The sequence below is a fragment of the Drosophila grimshawi genome, unplaced genomic scaffold (genome assembly GCF_018153295.1).
Source record: "Drosophila grimshawi isolate 15287-2541.00 unplaced genomic scaffold, ASM1815329v1 contig_1377, whole genome shotgun sequence".
In the NCBI taxonomy this organism is placed as follows: Eukaryota; Metazoa; Arthropoda; class Insecta; order Diptera; family Drosophilidae; genus Drosophila; species Drosophila grimshawi.
The window spans coordinates 16,410,459-16,422,977 of record NW_025062900.1 but is presented as its reverse complement, the minus strand read 5'-3'; the positions used below and the strand labels follow the sequence as shown (position 1 = coordinate 16,422,977).

Sequence of the window (12,519 nt, the reverse complement as noted above, 5' to 3'; positions counted from 1 at the left end):
CTTGCGTGACATTTTAGTCTCTGACGGCATTTTCCAATGTGCAAACGCTTTCGAATCGAGTACGCAATTAATTAATTGTTATAACCATTTTTGGGGTATTAAATATTTTAATTGAATTTAAATTATCCAATTTGGCACATGCGTTCATTTAACGTTGACGCGCTCAAAAGTATGCCTTACAAATTAAATATGATGTGTTAATCGCATGTTTTGTGGAATTGGCCTAACCTAAATCGCTACTTAGCGATTATGAAATAAGTCGACGCTCTTTCAGTGAATCCAGTTGTTGTTGTTGTTGTTATTGCTTGGCTGCTACTGTTTTAACGCGGCTCAGAACTGCAGACAAATAAAAACAAAGCAAGCAACTAGCTCAGCAAAAAAAGATGAAAGAAAAAATTGTGACGCCCACGCACATTGAACCCGTTTCGTGGGGATGATGAGGAAGGGGTGGTTTGGGGGTGTGTGTGCTGGTCTTAAGGATCCACTATTACCCCCGTCAAATCAAACCACTGCCTGACTGGCCGGCAAAACTCTACCATTTTCATAGTTTTATTATTTTTCTTTTTAGTTGTTGGAAATGAGTAATTGGAATTGCCCCTTTTTACGTGAAATTTGTTGTTAAAGTTAGTATTTTTTTTACTATTGTTATTATTACTGAGTATTATTGTATTATTATTTTTATTTATTTTTTGTTGGAAATGAGTAATTTGAATCGCTATTTTTTTACATTACATTTTTATCAAAATCGTTAATTTGTATTATTATTATTGTATATTTTATTATTACTGAGTAATATAATATTTAAAAATTTTATTTGTTGGAAATGAGTAATTGGAATCGCTATTTTTTAATTGACATATTTCTTCAAATGTTGTTATTATTATTGTTATATATTTTACAATTATTGATTAATAATTTGATATCAGTGATAGTTAAAAATAATAGTTCAATAAATAATTGCATTTCGCAGGCTTCCGATTTTACGACGTAATTTAACAATGCATTTCTAAGTATTTTTAAAAAAGCAATTTATCAACAAAACTAATAACTAAAGTGAACCGAAAACAAACGGAAAGCAAAACACTTTCAAATAAAAGAAGCAAAGCAAAAAAAGAAAATCCGATTTTTTTTATTTTGGCACACAATGAGCCAAAGTTTCGATAGTTTAATGCACGGCAGCGGTGCGGGAGGCCGAGGATATGCTGAGCGTCAGTCCTCTGAGGATGTGCCAGAGTCTACAACAACAATAACCGGCAATAACGAGGGAGGATCCACTCTTCCAACGGGCGCAGAAGCTGCGGCACGAGACGATGACTTCAGCGAGGATAACAATTTCGAATCGAATTTGCGACGACGCAAAGGCAAAATAATATCCTGTGCCAAGGAGACCATTGAGAACGGTAAGCCATATAGATAAATGTACATATATAGAAGACATATAATGTACTCTCTTTATATACATATGTGTGTTGTCTGTTTGTCTTCAAAGTAGATGAAAATTGTTTGTAAACATAAAACGACTTTTGGCCCTATCGAATTTTATGCATTCAATTGCCAAAGCAACTAAAAGCATAGGCGTAGCTATTTGCCACCTGAATTGTCAATAACTTTTGGGCAATCCCATTCACAGTTGGCAATTGCAAAATGGTTTAATATTACTTAAATTTAACCACGACCGAATTGCCGGCAGGCTTTTTATTCAAACGAGGCTAAAGCTTATCGAAGGATTTAGAGCTTAGAAAGCTTTAACTTTTAATAGCAAATTTCGAGATATTTAATTTGAAAAATTTGCCTGCTTCACTTAATTGACTTATAAGATTGTAAAGCAATTATTATTGGGGACTTGATGGACTCTAATGAGGCTTAAGTTTATTGAACCAGTCAAAGCTTTAAGCTTTTCAACAGTCAAGTTCGAGATATTCATAATTCTTTATATTAATTTATTGTTGATTTAACTGATTAATTAGTGTGTTAAGCAATTATTATTGAAATTAGCTGCTTAGAGTTAGCTCACAGTACTAATGTTTAAATAGAATATAAGTAACAAAAAAAGCAAATATTCTAATTTTGTATACACATATAAAAAAAACAATCTGTAAATTACATAATTTTTTTATAATGTTGAATAAAAAGTACTCTAAAATGAAGAAAAGGAAAGACAAAACCTTTCGTTTGATAAATATAGCTGCTAAATAATAATATGCTGTATGATCTTTTTTCTGAGTGTAGTAATGAGCTTCAAAATTCATCTAATCAGCATCATGTAGTCACAGGTTCGACCGGTTGACTTTGAAATTGACAATGCAATTTGAATGTGAACAGGTCAGCGAGGATATTTTAACTTTGGCATGCCGCTGAGAATATTCTTTTCCTTGTGTTTGCTTTGGGCTTCTGCAGCAACTATCAAATTACCCTAAAATGGTTTTTAGATTGACGGGCTTCCTTTACTCTATCTGTCTGTCGGCTTGATTGCAGTTGTTGCTGTCAGAATGTTGGACAAATAAAGCCAACTGTGCTCTGCAGCCTCATCTGCTATTCTTTCTGCTGCTTTTGTGCCGTAGCCGTCTGCCTGCCCCATTGTGTTGCAGCAGTGGCTGTCGTCGCCACACGAAAGTTGCCACTGAAAGCTGCCTTTGAATAATTTATGTGCGTCGTCGCCTCTTCGCTTGATAACCTGGCATCCTGGCATCCTTACGTCTAATGGGTGCATTCCAGATGCACTTTTACCACTTGGCGGCTCCCATATTAATTGATTTACGCCCTATTAAAGTAGCTTCGTCAGACGTTTGATTAGCTCTAGTTCCAATGTTATTTTTCCCCGCTCACTGACAGTTAGTTAATTAATTTCATTTGCCTTTTATGGGTCAAGGTTGTGACTGCTTCGCCAGTTTTTGTTTTCTGTTTGTGTCATACGAATACAATATCTTTGCTTTGAATTGCCCATATGAAATTTACGACTTGGCTGAAGTTGTGCCGGCTTAAGGGTTGGCCATTATATTATATTACTACGCGGCTTTAACTAAATGAGTGCTGGAAATTAGGGTGGTTTTTTTTTTGTTCGTAGTCGCTGTGCGTGTTCGACTGTCGTCCCTATCGCTTATTTGCATAGTCATCTAGTTGTTCAAATATTGGTAACCATCATTGGTAAGCACATTCACTAATGATCAAAATGTGTAAGAATTAAAATAATAGGTATTGTGGACAGGGTGTCAAGCCGAAACGAATTTTCGATCCGATTCCAATGGTGATACGAATAAGAAAAGCATAAAAATGTTGGTAAAGATTCCGATATGAACGTGAATAATTATGAAAAACAAGTGTTATTTTTCTACTTTGTTTCGGAACTAATTTCAGTTCAACTATCAATTAATTCTTGAAAGAAAGCTGGATTTATATACTTACTTCGATTCCGATTCTAAATTTCAATCGGTAAATTCGATCTCTGAAGTCGCATATAGAATACTATCTGAATGTGGAACACAATCTTCGGTAGTATCTACTTGCTTACCCCTACCCTGGCTTCGCAACCGGTGAAACCTGTGAAGTGGAATCATCACCATCCTTGCTAAAGACAACACCCACATCCAATAATCCCGAACTGGGCAAGAATTCTATGTACATACAAACACACATACAACATCCAAACTCATAGTTTTAAGACTTGGGTTCAAGCTTTCTCTTAGTCTTATTTTTATTTTTAATTTTCATATAGACACTGCCATTATATCTTAAATGTAAAATTTACGCACTGTTTGCTAATGAAACAAACTTAATTATTTGAATATTAAATAAATTAAATAATAATAATAATCAAATGCTAAGGATTGTGTACCGAAAATGATATTTTTTAATTTTCTTTTTGCCAAAAATGGGCTTCATTCTATTCATTCATTAGCACAACAGCCTTTTCTGTGGTATAAAACATTAAAGCAAAGCTCCGATAACAAAGACAGAAGCGCTTTTTAATAAATATCAGTTTTTTCTGCCAGTATTGTACACTAATAAAAAAAATCGTGACAAATAATAAATATAATTTTCATGGTGCTTTTTTTGTATTTGTACACATAACTTGAATATTAGTTTTTTGTTGCTTACATTTACAAACAGTTTAGAAAGTTTTTAAATTGAATTTGAAAAATGAATAATTTTACAGAGATTTTAAGCCGAGACCCTTCGTTCGTGGAGGGACTTCCCTTTAAGTTAAACTCCAATATAGCATTAGACAGAGCTAACTTTATTACTATTTTGTAATTTTAATATTTCTGAAAGTTCGAAAAAAGCCTATTAATATTTAAGAATTTTTTTTGTATATGTAGAAATTATTTCTAAAAATCAAGTAACTAGTTTTCAATGCGATTTACGAGTGTATGTATATATTTTGAGTACTTTATATATTCTGTATATCTTGGATGCTATTTTCGGAAGTGTGCGGAATTTTAAAAAAGGTGGGCCTGCCCTTTAAGCTTTACTCGCCTGTCGAGGAAAAGGAATTGCATCGCGTGCGTCGACGTGGCGTGAAATATTCAAAGTTTTGGCTTGGAATTGGGCAAACGTGGGTGTTTGAAAAGTGTGTGGTGGGAGGATTTTATCGATTTTATGGCTGCCATGATGTCTGCTGCCTTTAAAGGACTTCTCTAACCAGTAGTCCATTCCGTGTTCTACTTTTCGTTCTGATTAACATGAACTCCATTTGCCATCACTGTCATTGCGGTACCCCGTCCCCCGTCCCCCGACCCCTGTCTGGTTGATTGTCCAACTATCGCTTGTTTACTTTTGCCCTTATGTTGATTGTTTGTGTTGTCAGCCGTCCTAGTCATCAATCGAGGCGTCGCCCACAGGCATTTATGGCTGCGGGCTGGGGAATGGTCGCTCTATAGATTGCTTTTGAGCTCCTCCATTATTATCGCTAAACTCTTGGCCTTATTTCTGATTGCATTTGTACGATGTCTGCCAATCATTTCTTTCTGTTATTATCTATATATTATATAATAGCTTATTTGTCTGCAGCTCTTGATTTCTTCAATTACTTTGCTGTATAATTGAGTTTATTTTTGTTTTTATTACATTTCAGTGATTGCTCTATAAATTTTTAAGTCTGATTTATTGCGAACAATGATAAAACTTGATTATAATACTTTTTTTTTTTAAGATTAGGGATCATATTTGACATTTTTGACAGAGCTATGATTTAAAGACTTTCTTTATGGATTCAGACTTGTATAAACTTGTTTTGGAGTTTATTTTTTTAAATTTTAAATTTCACTTTGGGTCACTTTCACTTGACTGCCAGCCAAAATATGACAAATTGCGCATAAGCCATGTTTATATAGACGCCCTTTGGTTTTGATTAATGGCAACAAGGTGCACACACAGACACACACACATATGTAAGACACATACATATAACATGTAATCTATTTTTTTTGTACATATGCGCAACATATTTCCTTTTTAGTGCTCTCATATTTGTTGCCCTTTTTACGAGTCAAAACAAAATGTTTGCACTTGACGTCGTCTCGATTTATATTTCAACCTTTGGGTTACAGCCAAAGTAAAGAAAATACCCATCTGAATTTGGTGTCCTTTCATGTTGTTTCTTTGTTCTAAACGAACATTCTATATTCTTAAAAAAAGGTCAGGTATATGATAGTCTACTTTCTAGCTGAAGTTTCTAATATATAAAAAAATGTGTTTGCGCTATTAGCTTTCTGATAGCTTTATTTTCCAATTAATAATAACAAGTTATTTACACGTTATAAACTTTATTTAATATATTTGAAATTGAAGCCGGAGCTTAGTATTTTCAACAACACTTTGTTTATTAAAGGTTTGAAGCCACTTGCTAAACTTTCTCACAACGAGAATAACTAAAACCGATCGATAAGCTAACATAATGTGGATATGTAATTAAGACTAGCAATAAGATATTTATATAAAGCCACGCAGGGCTCCAAATTCAAACATGTTAACAATTCATAATCAATTAAATTTCTTTGCTGTTGCAGCCAACAAAATGAATAGTTAATATTATAATAAATATTTAAGCAATTAGATTGTGATCAGAATTTGGACTCTGCAAAATGCAGTCTAAAGCTTAGAATCTAGTCAAGTCTCATTTAAACATTAACTTCAATAAATTGCTTTGTTTCCCCATTGCACATTTTGTGTGATTTTTGCCCTAGACCTGATTACGAATACTAACAAAATATTTAAAATGCAAAAATTTCCATAGCTAAACGATTTTTCCTTCACCCAGTCTCAGCCAGCAAATGCCAGACAAAATTTTGTATGCAAATATTTTTCCATGCTGAGGGAGTTCGGCTTTCAGCTCGCATTCACATACATAAATAATTCGCAGACATTCCTTCATTATGAAGCGTACATAATCGTCTTTTCGCTTATGAAAATATGTTAAATGTATGAAAAGCAAAACTCTGACAAACTTAAAAATGTAGCCAAGGTCGCAAATAATGCAAATGAAGCCAATGATTCACTTTGGCATGGGTAACTTTTTAAAAAAGCTGTTTGCTTTTCACCTGTCTGATAAAGTCAATTTCTTATCAGTTATCAAATCAGACGAGAACTTTGCATAATTTCATATTAAAAATGTACATATAAAATCCATCTCATATTGATTGCCAATTGAAACTACCCATGAAGTTGGAAAATATGTGGAATGGCTTAGAATGAATCTTTATTTGGGCAACTTACTTTCAAAGATCTGACTTTTCGAAAATGGTCATACTTTTGACTTACCTTATTATTCAGGAAATATAATTTTAAAATAATAAGTTGTGTCTATATGAAAACCAATGGTTGTATTTTTTTAATTATGTGGTAAATTGATCTATAAATTATATGCGTAAACAAAATTGCAAAATTAGCTTTTTTAATGCTTATATTATTATATTATTTAAGATTTCATTTAGGATTTCACAGACATGTAAATATATAATTTAATTTAAATTTGATTTATATTATATGTATATATCTACACCCACACGCAGCGCTCAGGTAAAATGTCTTTGCTCAACTCAATTTGATGAAAATATTTAAACAAAGACCGCAACTGTGTAGTCAATAAAAAGTTTTGCTCGTTGTTGCCCACAAGCTACAAGGAACCGGTAAAATATTTAAGATATGCAAATGCCTATCCAAATTTAGTCTGTGGTTAGTCTGCAGCTGCTCCCTGTGTTCTGTGGTCCTCTTTTTATTCTTCTTTTTTCTTGCTTAGCTACTGTGAAATTTGATGTACAAAACTTTTTCCCTGGCAGTTACTGTGTCAATCTGCTCACTCAGGTGCTCAATAAACTGTTCGTAGCTGTAATATTGTTTTCATATCCATTCTCGACCCACACATATGCAATATATGATAATCATAACGAGCTCAAATGCGTTTCCCGCTTAAATCATCATCGGGATCATCTTCATCAGCAGCATCAGTTTGTGGCATTGAGTGCAGCTTAATTTCCGTTTAGCTTGTGTTCAATATGTAAAGAAATACATACATTCGTATATACAGTGGTGCTCATATAATTAGAGACAGCTTTAAAATACCAACAACTTCAATCAACAGTTTTTAGTTCAGACTAGTCAGACTACAATTAATATTTAACGATGCATAAAATGTTGGCTAATATTAATATTATATTTTGTTGCGACATGCATTTTCATTTTTATATATTTTTAAAGAGTGTTTTTATATCTTTTTTTTCAATTAATTATCAAAACAAGTATAGCATAAAAATTTCCATTTATTCTGTGTGAAGAACCGGCACATAAAAGAAGAACATTTTAATATAATTCTTTTCTATTACTATTTTTTATTGTATGACTATGTTATATGTTATATATGTATGTTATATGTATTTTAATACTTGTTTGTAATTAGTTGTTCAAACGTGCATCCTGAAAGCAGGTTTCTTTTTCACTAGCAAACAGCATATCCCCTATTAAATGGCTATTAGTGTGTCTGTGTGTGCTTTGGCTAACACTTCTAATTGGCTGGTAATTGGATTATGTCGACCCTTTTCGAGTGTGCATGTGTCCTGTTTGAATTCCCCACTGATTACCATTACAGCAAATGCAATCCGCGCATGTAACTCAATTTTTATTTAACCTTAAAGTTGCTTAGAATATATATTATTCATTTATTGGATTTATTTTGTAATTTTTTATTATAATATTTCCAAGAGAAACAGCTCAATAAAAGTAATTTTACATCCTTGGGTTTTAAATAACTTTCAATATAATACATCTAACTATAAAATGAACTAGCAAAAGGGAACTTTTGGCTATTATTAAAAACTATAAAGTTAAATATATATATTTTTGAATATTTTCACCAGCACTACTTATAGCTAAAACAGTCAAAAACAGAAGATAAACGAAGGAAATACGTAAAATACAAAAGTACGCTTTGCGAGATTTACAAGTTAGGCTCATCCAATTTTTAATTTTTAAAAAATATGTAATATTATATAAAATAAATTAACCTATAGTTGTTACTTTCTTAATTGTTTTACTATTAAAATTCGACTGTTATGGGGTATTCATTTCTTGTAAGTATTTTTGTTGCACCCTCGTGTGCCCCAAATTTTCATTTATTCAGCTATCTGTTCATCTATTCATATGTTAATTGGGTGCCCTCAAACTATTTGGGTATGTGGCTCAAGTAAACCACTGCAGAGCTGAGAATCAGCCTAACCCCATTTTATTTCAAGTAAAGTAAAAATAATCTTTTGTTCTGCTTGTTGTTGTGGCTGCAATCCAATCTACGACGATCAATCTGCATTTTCCATGGGCATATTCATGTTGTTGTCCTTATATGCATGCCCATGTCCGGCGGACAAAAGAAAGTACCAAAGGAAGTTACCGTTGCTGCGTTCTCCACATGTTGCCCCTCCCACATGGCCGTCCACATCCATTGCAGTTGGCCCGAAAATTGCCAAAAACAAAACAAAAATAAAAAAATAATAAAAACAAGAAAGGAAAAAAGAAAAGAAACAGATATGCCCTGAAGTGGTATATGAATACAAGGCAGCATGTGCCTCGTTTTTAGTCTTGGCAGTCAGCCAAAAACTGGCAACTTCTTACCCCTCACCACTCAATGTGGCGCCTCAATTGCACTTGCAATGTTGGGGCAAATGGAAAAATCAATGCGAAAGGGCAAAGCTGTTACATCTTAAAGTATATCCAAGCCCAGGGAATTTTTAGTTACCATACCCTGAAATCATTGGAAATATGTGAAAAGGGTGTGTGTGTGAATGTATTCAACAGGCAGATGAAGGCATCTTCTCATAAAAATATATATTTTCAGTTTGTTTGTCAGTCTAGTGAATGTGTCAAAATCGAAGACTATAGGAGCTAGAGAGCTTTCGAATTCTGGCTTTAATTTCTATTCACATATTTTGATTTTGTTGTTCAAGTCTGATTAATTGTATAGATATTAGCATCAAGTATTTTTGCCTGCCCAAATGTTCTTTATTAAAGCACGTACAGTTATATTTAATCATTAAGTCTAATATTTTTTGCTTTCATAGTCTTCAAATTAAGATGGCACTTTCTGGGTATTTAATTAAGTTTGAGAAATGGAGTGATGTCAGTCGTCTAAATGTTTATGTTAAAAATTAAAATTGATTACAAGCTGTGCACTTTGCTCCTAATAGCAGGCTATCAATTTAATTTATTTTGTTATATTTTACTTGCGCTGAGCAAGACGTAAAAATGGCATTGCCACAACCGCACACTCGATACGCCTCCTTGCACTGCAAAATGCTTTGACATTCATCATACACTCCACGCGACAGCGTTGACGTTGTCACCATCATCATCATCATCATCATTATTATCATCATGATTGTCCTTGTGGTCCATACCATTAATTCAATTGAATTTTGGTCGCTTTTTCTGACAAATTTCATACCATACATTTGCGCATGCAGCTTATCATTTCCCATCAGCCGGATTGCAATTGATGTCACCCACTTTTGAATCGATACTAAAGAACGTTAAATTCTTAAATTAATTTGTGTTGCATGAAATCAATTTTCAAGTAGACACCCATAAAACAAGAACATGTCATAATGTTTACACACTCCGTTGACGGATAGTTTTAATGCGATTTTTATACAATGGATAGAAATGATTTATAATCTTGAATTTCAACGAATAAGGAAAAAGACAATTTGTAAAAAAACTCTTTTATCTCACTATTAACTTTTTTGCTTATAATTTAATTTTATAATAATAACTAAATTTACTTTTGTAATAAAAATGGTTACTCTGTAAATAGAAAAATAGTTTTTTTTTATCTGATTATGAAGCGTGGTTTATTAATTGTTGAACGGACTAACTAAATAAAAATATTCAACAAATACACAAAAAGAGAGTTTTCTTTTCTATTTTGCTTTCAGCATTAAATTTTAATCAATTAAAATAAAATTAAAAAACAATCGATTGCCTTTCTTGATAAATCAACTGCTGTCGCTTTTCATAACATTAATTGAAAATTCGAAAAATAATCGCAAAATATACAAAATAATCAGTGAGAATTTCTGAAATGCACTGCGAATGTAAGTAATGCTAATGATGGAATCAAGCTGTAATGCAACTCTACTGCATTTTTATTAAAAATGTTAAGTATTTTTTTTAATTTGTCTCCACTGTACAATTGCACCAATGTGTACGAATATACATATGTACATACTTAGGAGACTGGTCCTTAAGTGCTGTTTGCTGTTGCGTGTACTTCAGTCACTTTGTTCCCCGTAGTCAAAACATATCCCTTTACACTCAGTTGCTTTGCTTTCTCCTAATGTTTGCACATAGCCTAGCTGCCTTCACACATGTACGAGTGTCAGCAAATCAATTGTGTACATCCTTGTATGAGGTGTGTGTGTGTGTATGTATTGCATGTTAAGCTTGACTACAGCCAGCTAGACTCGTTATCCGCCAACAAATCATCCAATCTGGAGCATCCTTTATCGTTGCTGCGACGAGAAGCCACGCAAATTATGAGATATTCAAATGCCTGTAGCATTGACCGCACAGATTTAACTGTCGAACCTTCCAGCAGTGCCATTTCCGGAGAGGCGGTCTTGGAGTGGCCATGTTGTACGTGTGGCACACTAATGAGGCCTAAATGTGATTTGCGTACAGCAGTTTTGTGGCTGGGCCTCAACATAACTTTTCTATCCGGTCAACTAATTTTACTGCTGTTCAGCTCCTTTCATTGTTGTTGTTGTTGCTGTTTTTGTTACTGTTGTCACTCTGAGTGGCCATTAAAAGTGGCAATCAATCACGTTATTGTTGTTGTTGTTTTTGTCTCGTTTGCTGTATGTGGGAGCTGCTTACAAGCTCATAACTGTGAGCCTAACAATTTGCTCCATTTTGGGGAAGCTGTGTTGAATGGCTTGTAAAAGCAATTAAGGAGGCTTGGTAATTGAGCTGGCTGCTAGACAAAGTGTAAAAGAGTTGTCTATCTCTAGTGTTCTCAGATGGTAGGATATGAAGATAGGATATACAGATAAAGCAGATGCCCAGAGAAAGATTGATGTTAATGTGTATATTTTAATATTTGTCGTAATTTATAGACTCGGTTCGATTTGCTTGTTATTACAGTAAAGACTGTACTGAGTCTCTCCCTTTTAATTGAGTTAAAGTTATTGATCATTGCACTGCTTGCACTTGGTCCTCCTTTTACTGGCATTTAGGGTACAAGCGTATCTCAGTCTACTTTTGGCTGGGCAATCTGCTAGAATATGTTGTGGGGTCTCGTCAACTTCAGAGACTACACGCAACATCCTCCACCATTTTTAGCTTGTGTAGATGCAATGTCTTGTCAGGATGTCTGTTATTATTCTAGTTTTTACTCACATTCTGACAGACAGTTTTACATTTCATGTCATATCTGCTTAGTATTATTTTGCTACGTCTACCTCACTTAGAAGCCTGCCAGTACTTCTCTTACTCTACTTTGAGACAACATTGTAGGCTCTTAATGCTTTGTCTATCTATGTTTTACACACCACTGTTTACCTATTTAAAAAAAAAATTGACATTATTCGTTATTATTCATTATTCAAGCAACATAATTTCCAGTTTTTCATTTAATAACACTCCCAAAGAATATGTCACAGCTGTGATTTATGTTTATTGCGTAAGCGACAGCTATTCATTAATATAAAATAAGATAAATATTATTGGGGAAATTCGATTAAAAGCCTAATAAACACATACGTTTTCGATGTTGACAGTATTTTCAATTTAAGTTTGGCTTAATATCGAATATACATAATTTTAATAATCCGTGAACCTCTCAATATTATATAACTTATAATCTCAATTAAGGCCAACTGAAAATCTTGTTTTGTCGTTCATGTATTTCCGATCTTATCGCTGTTTAAACACGCTGACGTGCTAATGGGCATAATGCCATTGTTGGCTGAGTTGGGACGGAGAACCGTGCAGCAGGTTGAGCTGTCAGGTTAAGTAAATGTTGAGACATAATTACAAATT

The 12,519-nt window shown here is 33.6% G+C and overlaps 1 protein-coding gene across 2 annotated transcripts in view; it reads left to right on the top strand.

The window, feature by feature from the left end:
• The first annotated feature begins 15 nt into the window (after window positions 1-15).
• LOC6562208 (anoctamin-8) overlaps window positions 16-12,519 on the top strand; it is a 34,274-nt gene continuing 21,770 nt past the window's right edge. Inside the window, exons 1-2 of one of the 2 annotated variants that reach the window (XM_032736555.2) lie at window positions 16-59; window positions 971-1,400. In XM_032736555.2, the coding sequence (XP_032592446.2) occupies window positions 1,145-1,400 (256 nt within the window). In that variant the 5' untranslated portion in view covers window positions 16-59; window positions 971-1,144. Of the gene's footprint in view, window positions 96-970; window positions 1,401-12,519 lie in introns of both variants that reach the window. The other variant, XM_032736556.2, reaches the window with a different exon arrangement.